The 17,306-nt window shown below is 53.2% G+C and overlaps 1 protein-coding gene across 4 annotated transcripts in view; it reads left to right on the top strand.

Moving 5' to 3' along the window:
- Positions 1 to 15,646, top strand: part of MXRA7 (matrix remodeling associated 7) — a 34,625-nt gene extending 18,979 nt beyond the window's left edge. The window contains exons 2-5 of one of the 4 annotated variants that reach the window (XM_063799364.1): positions 3,586 to 3,649; positions 6,604 to 6,697; positions 7,841 to 7,921; positions 10,894 to 12,203. In XM_063799364.1, the coding sequence (XP_063655434.1) occupies positions 3,586 to 3,649; positions 6,604 to 6,697; positions 7,841 to 7,874 (192 nt within the window). In that variant the 3' untranslated portion in view covers positions 7,875 to 7,921; positions 10,894 to 12,203. Of the gene's footprint in view, positions 1 to 3,079; positions 3,387 to 3,585; positions 3,650 to 6,603; positions 6,698 to 7,840; positions 7,922 to 10,893; positions 12,204 to 14,081 lie in introns of those variants that run through there. The other 3 variants (XM_054670715.2, XM_001153166.7, XM_001153221.4) reach the window with 3 other exon arrangements.
- The last annotated feature ends 1,660 nt before the right edge of the window (positions 15,647 to 17,306 follow it).

Raw genomic sequence — 17,306 nt, 5'->3', positions numbered from 1 at the left:
GTCATTAAAGAGAGACATCAACCATGAGAAAAACCAACTGTTTTTCTGTCCATGCACACAACACTCCACAGAACCCTTCACTTCTGATACCAAATATGCAGCCAGCCCCACCCCTGCAACCAACGCCTTCTCCAGCCACCCAGACACCAAGTGGGTGTCCTCCCGTTCAACTCTGACACTAACTGCCTGGAATCAGTGCAGACCCCACAGGTTAGGGCCCAGTCCCACAGACTGCCCCCCACTTCAGGGGCCAATCACAAGTATCAGGTCCCCTCGTTCCCCACACTTTGGTCCTACTTGCCTACAAATCAAGGGTTCCATGAACCCCTCCTCAAGTTGAGTAATTTGCTACAGCGTCTTACAGAGCTCAGGGAAGCACTTATGTTAACTGGTTTATTAGAAAGAAGTGATAAAGGCTACAGATGAACAGCCACATGGAGGTACCTAAGTAGAGTAAGGTCCAGTAGGGTCCTGAATGCAGGAGCTTCTGTCCCCATGGAGTTGGGGTACGCTACCCCCTGCGCACGGGAATGCATTCAGCAGCCTGGAAGCTCTCCAAACCCTATCGGGATGTTGACGGAGGCCTCATCACATAGGCGTCATCGATTCTTAACTCAATCTCCAGCTCCTCTCCAGTCTCTGGAGGAAGCTGGGGGGTGGTGGGGCTGAAAGTTCCAAGCTCCTCATTGCAGCTTGATCTCTCTGGTGATCGGCCCACCCAGGAGTTACCTCATTAGAACAAAAGACACTCCTGTCACCCGGGAAATTCCAACGGACTTAGGAGCTCTGTGCCAGGGACTGGGATCAAAACCAAATGTTAGAACAAAACATGCTGCTAGCACCCCTGTAACTTAGGAAATTCAAGGGATTTAGGAGCTCAGTGTCAGGGCTGGGCATGGTGGCATGCACCTGTGATCCCAGCTATTCCAGAGGCTGAGGCAGGAGGATCGCTTGAGCCCTGGAGGTCGAGACTGCAGTGAGCCGTGATTGCACCACTGCACTCCAGTCTGGGCAACAGAGCAAGATCCTGTCTCAAAAAACAAACAAAATAAAAACTGTGTCAAGAACTGGGGGCTGAAACCAAATATATATATATTTAGGATGTTACATTCTTTCTACTTTTTTTTCCCAAGTGATCCTTCTGCCTCAGCCTTCTAAGTAGGTGGGATCACAGGTGTGTGCCACCATGCACAGCCAATTTTTAAATTTTCAGTAGAGGCGAGGTGTGCACTATGTTGCCAGGCTGGTCTTGAACTTCTGGGCTCAAGCAGCCCTCCCACCTCAGCCTCCCAAAGTGCTGAGATTGCAGGCATGAGCCACCACACCTGGCCTCTTAGTTTTTTTTTCTTTTTTAGAATATATAAGAAAATAAATAAAGAAAAAATGGGGTCTTTGGATCTGACTGTCCAAAGACACCATTAGCATTTAAAAAATATATTTAGTCATTCATGCATATTAATGGAAAGTCCAAATTATACTGAAATCTATAAGACGGAAAGGAAAAGCTGCCCCCCAATCTCCTTTCCCGAGAGGTAGCCACTGCTGACAGTTTCTCGTGGGCCCTTCCAAAAAACAAACCTTTTCTCTGCATTTTTGAGCACATGCGTGCATTTCCACCTTGCCATTTACAGCAAGATGACTGCGCTGCTCACGTGGGGCTGCTGCTTGCATTTTTCCCTCGATTTATCTTGATGTACTTTTCATGTCAGCACCTATCAACGCCTCCTTTTTTTTTTTTTTTTCTTTTTCTTTTTTTAAGATGCAGTCTTGCTGTGTCACTAGGCTGGAGTGCAGTGGCGCAATCTTGGCTCACTGCAACCTCCACCTCCCGGGTTCAAGCGATTCTCCTGCCTCAACCTCCTGAGTAGCTGGGATTAAAGGCACCTGCCACAACACTTGGCTAATTTTTTTTTGTATTTTTAGTAGAGACGGGGTTTCGCCATGTTGGCCAGGCTGGTCTCAAACTCCCAACCTCAGCTGATCCACCCTAGGCCTCCCAAAATTCTGGGATTACAGGCGTGAGCGACCGCACCCGGTCCCCAGTTCTGTCTTTTCAACTGCACGCGGTCAGAGTCATTATATAAAAATCCTGATGGACATTTCTCCAGTCTGGAGCAGATCCCTAGAAGTGGGTTTGCTGTGTCAAATGGAGCGGCTCCTCTTCCTGCCCCCCGAAGAGGCCTGCCCACCCCGACCTCAGCCACAAAGATACTTTGCTGTGCAAAATTTGGGAAACGTCAGGACACACAGGCACCACTTCGCCATAGATAGCACTGAGTCTGTGTGTACAAAGTGCCCAACAGGGAAGAGGCTGTGTTGCCTGCGCAGCTCTCCCCAGGCAGCATTTTGTGTAGTCAAGGAAGTCCCTCAGGCCAGGCACAGTGGCTCACTCCTGTAATCCCAACACTCTGGGAGGCCGAGGCAGGTGGATCACCTGAGGTCAGGGGTTCGAGACCAGCCTGGCCAACATGGTGACATGCCATCTCTACTGAAAACACAAAAAAATTAGCTGGGCTTGGGTGGCGGGCGCCCGTAATCCCAGCTACTCGGGAGGCTGAGGCAGGAGAATCGCTTAAACCCAGGAGGCAGACGTTGCAGTGAGCCGAGATCGCGCCACTGCACGTCAGCCTGGGCAACAAGAGCCAAAACTCTGTCTCAGAAGAACACTCAGAAAAAAACAGAAACCAAACAAACAAAAAGTCACTCAGAGGAGCTCAAGGCCCCTCTGGGTTTGCCACTTCCGACCCGCCGTGGGGCTTGTAAAAACTTTGCCTCCCGGCACAGCTCAGTGTTTTGTTAGGGAGCCTCCCGTGAGCGGCCGACGCTGGCTGGGCTCCATGGGATCAGCTGGGGCTGCTCATTCATTCATTTCCACATCTACCCACTGGGCTTCCAAGTTGAAGCTCCTGGGGCCCCCATGTCCCCTCCCCATGACCTTCAGTCCCACAGAGCCCATGGGCACGGCACGTCGCTCTCATCCTCTGACATTCCTGCAAGCTGAAGTCACTTCTTCCTTCCACCAAGGCCATCCCGGGCCATTCCTCTGATCATCTGTTTATTGTGTCTCTGTGTGGGAGAGAACTGGCTGAAGAGGTGGGGCTCCAGTTTTGGGAACATGGACACTGAGAGAGGTGGGGATGGAAAACAACATAGAAGGAAGCAAAGCCAGAGGCTGCGATGGCCATGCTGCCTGGCCCTGGTCCCAGACAGACACCCCAGCCAGCTTTCCTCTTGCACCCTTTGTCTACTGGCCGCAGCGACGCAGTGGGAGTCCTGGGCCCACTTCTCCAAATGGCACACAGAAGCCTCAACAGGCACCCACCCGGGAAAGGCCAAGGCCGAGGGCTTGGGTTGCACAGTCAAGAACACGCCTCAGCTCAGCATTTGTGAGCCGAGTCACTTTGGCCCATCGTTTGTACACAGCCCCCACCTGCTGGTTGACCATGACCACAGGGCAGGCGCTGCCGCAGGGCGTGGGCAGGCTGGACCTTCGAGGGCCTCCTCTGTCTCCCCTACCTTCTGCCCCCCACCACTTCCCGTCACCCAGTCTGTGCCAAGGGCACTGACCCTGTCCTTGTCTTGCAGGAAGAGGAGCAGGACTTGGATGGTGAGAAGGGGCCATCATCGGAAGGGCCTGAGGATGAGGACGGTGAGTGGGACCTCTGTGCTCATGAGGGGGCCTGACAGTGTCGGGGGTGGCCTGTGTCCTGCTGGGGATCCCAGGAGCTGGGGTTCGAGTGCCGAGGGGAGGGATGGGGTGGGACAGTGGCCTGAGTGGGGCATGAGAGGTGGAGTCTGGCGCCATGGATGTCCTGCCCTGGCCTGCCTGTAGCCCTCCCTCACCCCCCTTGCACTTTGGGGCTTGGCTTTCCCATCCCGGGGCCCCTCTTGGGAACACACTACACGCCCTGCCCGGCTCTGTCCTGTGCTGCCTCCTAACTCCCCTCCTGTGACCGCGTTGTACATTTCACGATTCTCTCCAAACGTCTCTGACCTATTTTACTGAGACGAAAACCACTCACACAGCCTTGCCCGTGCCTTCTTCAGAACGAAGGCCCCAGGAGGGCACACGCCTGCTTTCTAAGCAGCTCTGGCTGACTGGCCACAGGCCCCAGCCATAAGACTGAGAGGAGAAAGGGAGTGACCGAGAACAGGGGAGACACCGCCAGATCGGACCCGGCCAGGACAGACAGAGGCGGAACCAAACGTGGAGTGGCTTCTGCTGGGTCCATCCACTTATTTCTCTAAAAAAGAAAGCGGAGGCAGACATGCAAGATGTCAGCGTTTGTTGGCTCTGTATGGCAAGCACAGGGAGGATTAGTGCTTTCTGCATTTTTGTATGTTTGAAATATTTCATAATTTTAAAAAAGCAAGTCTGTTTTTGTGATCTTAAGTCGGCTGCTGGCAGGAGCAGTGGAAAGAGAAGGTTTCAGGAATGTAGGAACCAGCTCCTGCGGGCAGGCTGGGCTGGGGTGCAGAGCTTCCCCTGAGGCAGTGCCTTGGTTTCCATCAGCACAGCCTGAAGCAGGAAGGGAGAATGAAGCTTGGGTGCAGGCGGTGGGCTGCAGGTGGGGACATTAGTCCCTTACCAGGAAGGACCCTTGCTCCCTGCTTTTGGGGACTGGGGACTCACCGCAGCCATGGCCCTGGCATCTGTCCCTGCCATGTGGCCTGAGACAGCTGAAGGGATGCAGGGATCCTGTTAGTGACTTGGGGACACGGGAGGGAAGCCCTTTGACAAGGACAAGGAGAGAGGCTCGCAGACCCCTCTCCCTGGCATAGCTGCCAGACGGCACAGTCCCCCAGCACTGTCACCAGCCTCCCCCCTTATCTGCACCGCTGCTCCTGAACATCCCCCACCCCCAGCACCTCCTGCCATCTTAGCCTCCTGCCATCTCTAGCAAGGCAGGGAAAGGAAAGGTTTATGGCTCCAGTTGTTGGAAGAATGTGTGAGCACCCCCAGCCCCTCTGCAGTACGAGGCAGCCTCAGAGGTTAATTGATTAGTGTCGCTAAAATGACTTCCCTGAGCGACTCGGTGAATTCACAGGAGACTGGAGGAAGAAATCTCCCCCGTCCCTCGGAGGCTGTCACATTGAATCCTGGCCTAGCAAAACTGGATGCGCTGCCTGGTGCACTGCATGTGATTGAGCGAAATCCTTTTCAAGTCGTTTGTTCTGTCTGGCTCAGAAAACAAAACTAATCAGACTTGCCCCATAAATTGAAACCTAAGACTGGGACCAAGGCAGGATTTTGTATGTTTTCTTTTTTTGGGGGGTAGGGGGATACTGGAATCTTACTCTATTGCCCAGGCTGGAGTACAGTGGCGCGATCTCGGCTCACTGCAACCTCTGCCTCCCGGGTTCAAGCGATTCTCCTGCCTCAGCCTCCCGAGTAGCTGGGATTACAGGCGCCTGCCACCACGCCCAGCTAATTTTTTGTATTTTTAGTAGAGACGGGGTTTTGCCACGTTGGCCAGGTTGGTCTCGAACTCCTGGCCTCAAGTGATCCACCTGCCTTGGCCTCCCAAGGTGCTGGGATTACAGGCATGAGCCACCACACCCAACCAGATGTTTGGGTTCTGAATTCGCATCTAGATCCTTCTTCCTTTCACCCTGAGAGCCCCCCCCCCCCCGCCTCCCCATCGGTCCGCATCAGCCTATCCGGTAGCATGAAGGCTGCAAGCTAGAGGGGAGGGGCCTGGCTTTTCGGGCTGCTGGACAGGATATGGAGGGACAGAGAGGGCAGCACTTCCAGAATAGCAGCTGAGGATCTCTCTACGCCTCCCTCACTGGGTCCTTTAGTTAGTGGAGGTCGATAAGAGGCCAGCCAGCTCTGCCCGACACCTGCTGGATTCAGGAACCAAGAGGTTGCTCCCCCATGGGGCTTTTCCCTCTGGAAGCTCAGCTTTTCTCTCCTCACCGTGGCTCATGTGCCCGGAGCCTGTGTCCACTCCAGGCCACAGGTCCTGGCTTCCTCTGTGCCCACCACCTACCCATCCATGTGCCCTCTTCAGGCCTCGAGATCTGTCCGTTTTTTGCAGGCAGCGATGGGGGGTCTCCCCTCGGGGACTGGCAAATCGGGCTCTGCCTCTTCAGCAGTACACATGTCAAACCTGCTGCAGCAAATCCCGCATCCCTGGCCTGGCCACTGTGGGCTGCCTGGATGCGTGTTTTCAGATTTCCAATAGCCACAGGGGGTGGGGGGATGACACAAGCCTCCCCAAGCCCAGGCAGGCGCGGTGTGTGTCCCAAGATGAGCTGTGCTCTGCTTGCCGGAGTTGTCGCCTCTGAGCTCAGTAGCCGAGAGGACCCGCTGGGCAGGGCCAGGGCAAGGCAGAGCACTGCAGATGTCGGGAGGGATGTGGCATCTGGAGACAGCTGTGGACTAGGAGTGGGACTGCTTTCTCTCTGGCTGTCTCGTTGTAGGATTTAAGGGAAAGCTATGGAACGAGAGGGGGTATAGGCACTGGGGTGAGATGTCTCTGACAGCCAGATGTGGTCTCTGCTTGAGGTGTTTCTTTTTAAACCTAGGGAAAGGGGGCCGGGGTTTGTGGGGCCAGCCTCTACAGCACTCCTGGCACTTACTTGGTACCCCCTCCGCAGGAGAAGGCTTCTCCTTCAAATACAGCCCCGGGAAGCTGAGGGGAAACCAGTACAAGAAGATGATGACCAAAGAGGAGCTGGAGGAGGAGCAGAGGTAGGCTGCAGCCCCTTCGCTGGCGCCTGGCGGGCTCTTGGGGGAGGGGGGTGCCCCTCTGAGCCCTTCATGTTCCTGCCCCTTGGCAGAAGGGCCCAGAAAGGAGGTGGGGCTCCTACACGCTCTGCCCAACCACCGCCCCACCTTCCCAGTTTAGGAGTTCTTTCCTGCCCCGGTCAGCCAGGCTCACACACCCCTGGCACCCCTCCCTGGCACTGACCAGGAGGAGGCCACTGGTGATGGGGGATACAGAGCCCATTTACTGCACCCCCCACCCCCTCCACACCCCACTGCCCCCATCTAAAGAAATGAGATGCCAGGAAAGAGCCTGGAGCAGACCTGGCTGTCACTCACACACACAGTCCCCAACAGAGCTGATTTCTCCATTTCTCCTTCGGGACACAGCGGGTTCTTGGTGCTCATCCTTCAGCGGCCTCCCAGGCCGGCGCCTGCAGCAGCGCCTTGTAGCTCCGGGCAGTGCAGCTATGGCTTCTCGTTGTTGGAATTGGCTCCCCCTTCCCATCTGGACACCCCCTGCACAGCCACTGGGCACCCCGCCACATTTTCCCTCCACACCATCCTGCTGGGCGGGGAAGGGGTGCGCTGGGCACAGTGGGACAGCTGGGGAGGTCTCAGCAGAGGGACAGTCCTTTGCACCAGGCCCAGCAGGCTCCTGGTGCTCACCCACACTGCTGCCCTTCTGCAGCGTGGCCTGGAGTCCTTTGGTTAAAGCAGAAGTCTAGGTGGTAGCTGTGCCATTTTCCAAGCCTGGCGACCCAGAGCAGCTTGTGGGAATCACCCCCTACTTGTCAGCAGAAACCAGCAGTCTAGGGTCCGAGCAGGAGGGGTGGTTTATGATTTTGGAATCAGAACTCAACTGCCCTCTCATGGCTGCATGCCAAGCCACCCGCCGGGCAGCCCTCTAACCTCACAGCTGCTCTGCCGGTGACAGGCCCTGTCTCCCCTCCCGCTGCTGGCATCAGCGCTCTCGACCCTCAGCAGGAAAGCTCTTCACCCTGGGTGGGTGGGGGGCGGGCAGTGTAAGCACAGCCAGGAGGAAGAGCCCTGGCAGGAGCCCCGAGTCCTCAGGTGCTGAGGATGCTGCCGCTTGGCATGACCAGGTTTGCTGCATTTATATTTCAGGATTGAGCTGACCTCTGACCTCACTTCCCTGTAGCAAGTTCCTTAGGTCCTGAGCCACAAATATTCTTGCAAATCCTTTTGGTAAGGACACTGATTTCTTAGACTAGTGGTGCTCCCCTTCTACTGCGTGCTAACGTGCCCCCAAACAACTGACGCGGCCTCAACCTCCCCTCCTCCATCGCCTTCATAACCGATTAATACATTTCCCACCTGAGCCCTTCTCATTCTTCTCAAGCACGAGGAATCTCTGGCAGAAAAGGCCCCGTCTGGGGGCAGAGGTTCCTGGAGGGGAGTTAAGTCCCTGAGTTCCTGGAGGGGGCCTAATGGGCCGGCAGGTTGGGGTGCTAGCGCCCCCTCGCAAGGCTGGGGGAACTGTCACCCTGGGACCTCAGGCTTCGGAAATGTGGATGTCGTCACCCTGCAGCCTTGGGTCTCACCCTGAGAAGGTGAGGCAGCTTCTGCACAGTGCACAGCAGATACTCTGAGAACGGTCCGTGCTTCCAAGCCGTGAGACAGGCAGGTTCTTAGGATCAGGGCAAGGGTTAGCAGACAACGGCCGGGCCACATCTGATCCCCCACCTGCCTGTGTCAATCCAGCGTGGCAGTAGTAGCAACACTCACCCATTTTCCTGTGGTCTGTGCCTCTTTGTGCCGCAGTGGCCGAGGTGAGTCACTGCAGCAGAGACCACACAGCCCCCCAAATCTAAGTAGTATCTGGCTGTTTGCAGAAAAAGGTTGCAGTCCCTGGACAGAGGCTAGAGGGGGCTGGACACAACTGCCAGCCCTTGAAGGTCCCTGGGGACAGAGGCTGCTCAGGCAGATGGATCTGGAGGGCCTCTTAGAACAAGAAAGACCAGGCCTCCGGCTGGGGGTGAAACTGCCACTGCCACCCACGTCCAGAACTGGGACCTTGGCAGTGGGGAGGGAAAATCCCTTCCCCTTATTTTCAGAGAGTAGACCCTCTGCTGCCCATCCTTCCCCCACTGGATCTTCGGAGGTCTCTAGACCACCAACCCACACTTGGCTGTTCCGTGGGACCGAGACTGTGCCCGAGGTGCTGCTCCTGGGACGAGGGAAGACTCCTCGACTCCTCTGCACGCTGCAGTTACCACTTTGTGCCCTGAATTGAGAAGGAGGGGCCGGAGGACTTCTTGGGGCAGGACTGGAGTTCACGTTCATTCCCATCACTGCCCAGCCCGCATGCTCCCTGTGGCTCCTAGGCATGCCGGTGGCATCTGCTTGCTCCCCCACACCTCTGCCCCCCTGCATGTGGTCGCCCCTCGCAGCACTGCGTGGGGTCCCCGTGGCTCCACATCACGCTGTCCTCACACGGTGATGCTTGGGGTTGCAGAGGCTGGTCAGTTTGGCTTTGGCTTTTCATCTTCAGCACGATGGTTCTCATGGGGGTGGGGAGCGCTGGCAGCTGTGAGACAGTTCCGGTCCCAGCCAAGTCCAGGGAACCGCCCTAGAATCATCAGTATGAAAAATAACATGCCTGTTGTTATCAAACCACTAAAACCACAGGCCAGCTAGCAGGGTGCTCTCTCTCCGCCTGTCAGGTTCCGCCCTCCCGGCCTCCATGCCTCCGATGCCTTTCCCAGCTCTCAGGGTCCAGTCGAGTTGCAGCTACAAGTTGCACGTCCCCTAACTTTAAATTTACTAGCTCAGCCAACAGATCTGCACCTAGAACCTGAAGCTTTAGTGGTTGCCGGTTCCAGCACTCCCCAGGAGCTTCAGTTCACAGGCTCTCATGACAATTAGGAAGTGGGACTGGAAGCAGAAGGCCCCCAGTTAGTTCCCCGACATGCTGAAGTGGTCAGTCTCATCCTTGAACTACTCACAGATCAAATTCCTTCCGCCTGGGGCCAGAAAGCGGTCAGGTCTGTAAATCCAGAGGCAGCTGCTGCTTAAGATCCTGCTTGCCACTGTCTGCCCGCCTCCTCAGCTCTCCCCTCGGGCCAGAGGTTCACACACTTCATGCCTCTGGTGGCGTCCCTGGGTTCCGCTGAAGCTGCTGTGGGAAGTGCCACCTCCAGTTTCACAGTGTGGCTAGGACAGTGGGCTTGCAGGCTGGTGACAGCTCCCCTGAGCAAGAGGCCTCCTCCTCCTCCCCCAGAGCTAGGGAAGCTGGCAGGGCTTGGCTGGCTTCACAGCTTGGCAGGAGAAAGAACAGGCACGGCTGTCAGCTCCTCTCCATCACTTCTTCCCACCTTGTGGTCTCAGAGGGAAAATGAACCCAGGCTATAGACTGGGCTGGCTCTGATAGATCAGGACCCACCCTCCATTTGAGGTCTGCAAGGCTGTCTTGACTCCTCTGGAAATGGACATGACTCTAGAGGAAGGTGCTAGTGTGGTAAAACAGGGAAGGGGAGGAGGAGGCCAAGGAACCCCAGCTGTGGGGTAGTTCTGGTTCTTCCACCTGATGTATGCAAGAAACTACAGAAACAAACAATAGACCTGCCAGTGTGAATTTCCAGCTCAGGCTGGAAATGCGTGCTGACTGTGACCGCCAGGAGAGGGCGCCAGAGGGACAAGATCAGACCTGCTGGGTTCTCAGTGGTCCCAGGGCTGGCAGTGTGTCTTGGTTCATAAAAGACGGGCATGCAGTTGGCTCCATCTGGAAGCGTGCATCCTAGGGTGCCAGTATCCCCCGAGGGGACAAAACTCAGCCAGCGGGAATGGGAAATTATCTAGGGTGATAGGAATATTGTCAGCACAACCACACAACCCAAGATCAGAAAGGCCCTTGGCAACTCAACTGCCCAAGTTCCTTCCTTAAGTACCCTGCAGAGGCTGAACAGGGTCTGTGGGCTGCCAGGTTCTGTGCGGGATCAAGGGGAGCTCTGCAAGCTCTGGCCAGCTTTGCGGCACAGACTCTCTTGCTGCAAGCGATGAGAAGCAAATCAGCAGTGGTTTGAGAAACCAGAGTCTAGCGCAGCTTCTGCAATTCCAAACATTCTCCTTCCTCGTCCCCATTTCCCCCTTTCCTTGCCCATGGTGCAGGATGGAATGAGTAAAATAAATTATCTTTTTCTCCCCATTTCTCTTTACAGAACTGAAGAATAACGAAGTTATCCTTAGCGTCCTCCTAAAGGCTTTTCCTTTTGGCATCTTAAAAGCTTGAGAGATAAAATGGAAACCCCAGAGAGGAGTCTGGGCAGGCTCCCAGGGTGCATGCTGCCTCCATAAATCTGCTGAGCTCTAGACCCTCAATCAGGACTTGTCCCTTGGCTAGCAGGATCCTGGGAACACCTTTGGCCCTGCCCTGTGTAGAGATGTTCATGTCTGTTTCTGTGGGTCACTTTGTTAAGCTGAAGAGTTTTAAGAGTTAGAGCTCAGACCCTGGACTGGGATTTTTCTTACCACTCAAACTTGCTATCCACACACCCTGCACACCTTAGATAAAACGAACATTTTAAAAGCAGAGTTCACTTTCACTCCAGTCCCCCCTCTTTTGCCCTCACTGAAGCCAAACCACAGAAGACTTTGAGGAATGAGAGACAAATGAGGTAGAGCTCACCTGTGCTCACCAGCTCCGTCAGGGTGGTCAGCCGACCCCTTTCCCTGGGAACCCCACTTCTCTCTCTGGCTGGCTTGGTTGTCGGGGGTGAGATGCCATATTGATTACAGGGCAGCAAAGAACCAGTACCAGGAATTTACTTGACCATTCCCCTTATTTTTCATCTAGAGGAATCTTGGATTCAGCCCTTTTATTGCTAAGACACCTTTTCACTGAGGTTCTTACCAGCTCAGCCAAATCTCCACTCTGCTATAGCAGAAGCAATAATGTTTGCTTTAAAAAGATTTCTTGACTATGCCTTTTCTTAGAAAGTTTGATAGATTAGTTAGAACTTCAGATCATCAGATCAGTCTCAAATGCGTTTCTTGGAATTTTATATTTGACAATATTTATACTATACCAAACTCATTTGCAGTTCTTAGGTTTGTTGGTTAAAACATTTTTTTAAAGCAGTAAGTTTATAGAAAATGTTTTCATTTAATGGAAGGCTGGGGAATGTCCAGCATCAACCCCTATGGCATGCATTCCCAGTGGCCTTCTCATCTGGGCCTGGAACCTTTGGTTCAGGGCTTAGGGGAGAACAGGCCACGTGGCAACAGCCACACAGTCATTGCCTTCAACACAGAGCCACGTGTCCCCAAACAGCAATAGTCATGCCCTTGTCCAGGCTGGGATCTAATTGATACAATAGGTCGTTGACTCCCTCCTAGTAGAGCTATCTAGGTTTGTCTGGAAAGTTTCCGACCCTGGCTTATAGGCACCACACCTCATGTACTCCTCATGGCTTGGATCTCTGTATTCAGCCTTTGTTCAGTCCAATAAACTTTGAGTAGATGATCTCAATTACTGTGTGTTTTTTCAGTTTGCTTTGTTTTAAAAAAAAAAATCCCTTTTGAACCCATTGAAGTTTGACCTTTCTTTCATTTTGATGCCTCTTACTCTGCAGCAGAGTACAAAGCCATACATCCACCCCGTTAAAAAATATGCAGTCACCATGGCTGTCAAAACCACATGACATGATCTGTGTTCACTCAGGGACATATGGATTGTGCTTCCATCCACAGAGCTCAGCACATCCTTTCTGTTCACGGGAATTCCTCTTCTTCTTTTTTTTTTTTTTTCCTTTTTTTGAGACAGGGCCTCCCTCTGTTGCCCAAGCTGGAGTGCAGTGGTGCAATCACAGCTCACTGTGGCCTGGACCTCGTGGGCTTAAGTGATCCTCCTGTCTCAGCCTCCCAGGTAGCTGGGACTACAGGTGCTCACCACCACACCTGGCTAATTGTTTTATAGAGACAGGGTCTGACTATGTTGCTCAGGCTGGTCTTGAACTCCTGGGCTCAAGTGATCTTCCCATCTTGGCCTCCTAAAGTTCTAGGATTACAGGCATGAGCTACTGCACCTGACCCTCTTTCTTCTTACAGGAGGGCACAAAGCACACATCATAGGCTGCTGCTTCTCCAGACAGGGGAACCGACTGTAGACACAGCTTTCCCAGGGGACAAGGGAGGCTGGGAAGTGGGACTTCAGTATTTCAACTACTAGATGCTGCTCTAGACAGAAAATTTTGCAGGATGTAAGATGCGGGGCTGAGGAGAGGAGGGAAGGGTGAAGCAGAAGGAATATGGTAGCAAAAGTATGGGAGCGAACGTGGAGACCACCCCTCCAGGCGGTGTGGGGGATGCCAGTGGCCCAGGGCTATGCTGAGGTCCTGCGGTTGCAGAGCCTGTAACGTGCTTACAGCCGACCCAGCTGCAGAGCAGGGCTGAGAGGTCCGACACTGTGATGTGGTTTACGTTCTCTGAAGGCGCTGAGCCCGTGGTGTGGTGTGGTGGGGGCAGGAACTGCAGAAACCAGAAGAGTGAGATGCAGCCAGGATGCAGTGCCCGGCTGGGCTGAGGAGCACAGGGCACCAGAGTGGAGCAAACAACAAACATATGGCTCCCTGGGTTCGGCAGCGGCCTCGCCCCACCTGAGGTGTTTGTGCTGCAGAAGTTGTCCTGTGCTGGTCAGATGGTGTAGCTGAGCCTCATAAAGATAACAAGACATTGCTCCCAGCACAGAACCCGCGTGGAGCAAACATTTAGGCCAGTCTTCCTCCACACCCATCCCTTGATAAAAGGGGCAGGGCCGCCACCTGCCATAGGGTGTCTTGTGCAAATTAGGAAAAGGCACCCCCCTTTCTCTGGCCAGTGAAACCCCACAGGCTGCCCTCCTCGCTCCTTTGCCAAGCACCGTCTTGCACACATTTGTATGCTCCCCGATTTCCCAGCTGATAATGTTTTTTCTTTCTCCACTTTCGGCTCATTCCTCTCAACGAAGGCTGTTTCTAACCTACTTCTTCATAGTACTACCTCAAGCTGCTTCATGGAGCCTATCTTCTTCCTCATTACATCACTGTGGGACGTGCAGTCAACATTCAAATGAGGCCCAAAGGGAAACTGAGGCACAGAGCACCTAAGTGATACCTGGGGTCCCCAAACCTCCCCGGCAAACCTGAGATTTCGCATCCCAGTTTTTAGAGCCCTCAAAAGTTGCGTGTGTCAGACCCAACCAGCTCCTATGTTCTAAGTGGGTTTTATTTTCATTTTCTTCTTGTTCTGAAAAGCAACCGCAGTCACACAAGAGAGAGGAGAGTCCCAACTCCGCCGGCTGCACACAGGCTCCCTCTCTCCCCAGTGGGCTAGGAGCACCTTCTTCCTCTTTGTCCTTTCTTCTCGACAGAGTTCAGAAGGAACAGCTGGCTGCCATCTTCAAGCTCATGAAAGACAACAAGGAGACGTTTGGCGAGATGTCCGACGGCGACGTGCAGGAGCAGCTCCGGCTCTACGACATGTAGACTGCGCCCACGGGATGCACAGCGGCCATGCCTGACGCTGTCCCCACCCTTGCCCCATGCCCTTGTTCTTTCCAGACTTCTGTAGGCCTAATTTTCCCTTATAAACGTAGATGCAGGCGTACATTCTATAGGTACTTGCCGAGTTCTTGCAATGTGTCTATTACTTTGCAGGAATCAAAATTGTTTTATTCAGAAGACAAAGTCCCTGACCCCTCTGGTTTCTGCTTGCTGGTGAGGTTCCAGCTGTTATTGGGCTCTGAGGCCCTCTCCTGATCCAAATCTTTTTTTGTTTGTTTGTTTGAGATGGAGTCTCACTCTGTCTCCCAGGCTGGAGTGCAGTGGCGTGATCTTGGCTCACTGCAACCTCCACCTCCCTGATTCAAGCGACTCTCCTGCCTCAGCCTCCCGAGTAGCTGGGATTGCAGGCATGCACCATCACACCTGGCTAATTTTGTATTTTTAGTAGAGACAGCGTTTTGCCATGCTGGCCAGGCTCGTCTCGAACTCCTGACCTCAGGTGATCCGCCCACCTTGGCCTCCCAAAGTGCTGGGATTACACGCGTGAGCCACCATGCCCGGCCAATACTACACTCTTATTCTGCCTTACGAGGATTTCTGGAAGCTTCTGTAACTGTAGGGAAGAAAGCTGTAGGGGAGCATTCTTGGTTTTTTTGTTTTGTTTTGTTTTTGTTTTTGAGACGAGGTCTCACTGTCACCCAGGCTGGAGTGCAGTGGTGCCATCATGACTCACTGCAGCCTTGACCTTCCAGGCGCACAAAATCCTCCTCTCAGCCTGAGTAACTGGGGCTACAGGTGTGTACCACTACATCCAGCTAAAGGAGAGCATTTTTTTCTTTTCCTTTTTGAGACAGAGTCTCACTCTGGCGCCTGGTCACTGTGCCCTTCACCTTCTGGGTTCAAGTGATTCTCCTGCCTCAGCCTCCCTAGTAGCTGGGATTACAGGCATGCACCACCATACCCAGCTAATTTTTGTATTTTTAGTAGAGATGGGGTTTCACCATGTTGGCCAGGCTGGTCTCGAACTCCTGACCTCAGGTGATCCACCTGCCTCGGCCTCCCAAAGTGCTAGGATTACAGGCGTGAGCCACCATGCCCAGCTGGGAGCGTTCTTTCAGCAAAAAGTCTAATTCAGAGACTCACCTTCCATCCTGGCACTAAACAATAGTACTAGAGGTAAGATCTGCCAAGAATTTCTCTCACTTAAGCAGGATACTTACTTTAAATATAATTAGGCAAGACTTATTTGAGTACTTGCCTAATTGTATTTAATTAGAACTATGCTGGATGCTGTAGACAGAAGAAATAAAATACTCAACTTGGTCCCTACCTTTCAGCAGGTTAAAGGCCTTTAGGGAAGAAAAGCCTGTGTGCAGGGAAAGAGAACCTCACCAGAAAGTATTCAATAAAATGCCAAAGTGATCTTACAGAACAGTGCCTGTGACACCGGAGGGGACTGTTCTGTCTTTGTGAGTGAACATACAATGATGGGGATAACTGGTCCTTCATACCATGCAGGTCCCATTTCTGATCACCCCACTGGCAGGACAATTCACAGTTCTTGAGCAAACTGAGTTAGGGAGGGTATGCTAACGACAGAACCTATGCAAGTTCTTAGAAATATTTTTTGTTTGCTGAAATAAAGCTCAATCAACACACTACCTTAAAAAAAGTGGAGCAGTGGCATTTCCATGCCTCATGCTCACCATCATGAGGTTAACTTCCCGCCGTCGCCTCTTGCCTGCCAGGGGTTTTTCGGGAGCCCCTCTCTGTTCCACTCTGATTCCTTTTGTTTCTTTGCTGACCATTCACTCTCTGTGTCTGTTGTTGGATCCAAATACGAGTGTTTTTCTTTTTTTATGGTCAGTGCTTTTTTCCTTCTTGAAATTGTTTTAATGTGTTTTGTCAAAAGCATTTAACCATGTTATGATTTGAGAATTCTCTGTTCACTTGAGGTCAGCAGTTCAAGACCAGCCTGACCCATATGGCAAAACCCTGTCTCTACTAAAAATACAAAAATTAGCCAGGCGTGGTAGCGCACGCCTGTAATCCCAGCTACTCAGGAGACTGAGGCAGGAGAATCGCTTGAACCCAGAAGGCGGAGGTTCCAGTGAGCCATCGCGCCACTGCACTCTAGCCTGGGTGACAGAGTGAGACTCTGTCTCAAAAAAAAAAAAAAAAATTATTTGTTCCGTCTCAGGTCTTGGGGACCCCTTACCTCAGCTAATGTCTCTGTCCCCTAAATGCACATCGGTGGGCAGGGCAAACCCACAGGTGCCCTTATCCCTCCCAAGGCTGCGCTGCAAAGCTCCTGTGTCTCCATTGCCCACTTTCTTCTCCCTCTTCTTTCTTTTCTGATTATACCAAACAGGAATGACTCGTGTACTTGAGTCAAAATCCTGATGGCATTGGGAAAAGTAAACTGAAGGAATTTTTGTACACTTGTACCAGCTAAGATGTTCTGACTGCAACGACAGAAAACTCCAACTCAACTGGCTTAAACAAGAACAGGGCTCTCTCACGTGAGAAGCCAAGAGTTAGAACAACTCCAGGCCCAGAATGGTCGGAGCTCAAGCTGCAGTTCTCTTAGCTCAGTCTTCCTCGTACTGTGGGCTTTTACTGGAGACTAGCTCTCCTCATGGTGGCAAGATGGCTGCAGGAATTCAGGTATCTCATCCAGAAGCAAGAAAAGGGCATGTCTTGCTTGCGTCTCTAGGCGTAAGGGAACTGGTCCAGATGTCCCCGCCCCACATCCCTTCAGATCCCAATTGGCCAGAATATGGCACGTGCCCATGTTTCAACCAATCATGGGCAAGGACATGGGACCAGCATGATTGGCCTAGACCCCTGGAGCCTGGGGCTGGGCCCAGCATCCCCTGAATACATGGCCATCTGGAGGAGAAGGTAACTGAATTTCACTGGGGATCTGTGATAAAAGGGAACATGGATGTTGGGGAGACACCTGTTCCAGTTGAGTTTCCTATGAGGTCCAGGACAGGGCTTGGTGGGCACTCGGAAGCCAGTGTCTGAAGTGCTCAGCATCCTCCTCTTCCTCGGTGGTGGGTGTCCACCGCCCAGGCCCCACCCCTGGC

The sequence above is a fragment of the Pan troglodytes genome, chromosome 19 (genome assembly GCF_028858775.2).
Source record: "Pan troglodytes isolate AG18354 chromosome 19, NHGRI_mPanTro3-v2.0_pri, whole genome shotgun sequence".
Classification (NCBI taxonomy): Eukaryota; Metazoa; Chordata; class Mammalia; order Primates; family Hominidae; genus Pan; species Pan troglodytes.
Note: the sequence above shows the minus strand (reverse complement) of the source record. Positions and strands in the feature narration are given on the sequence as shown.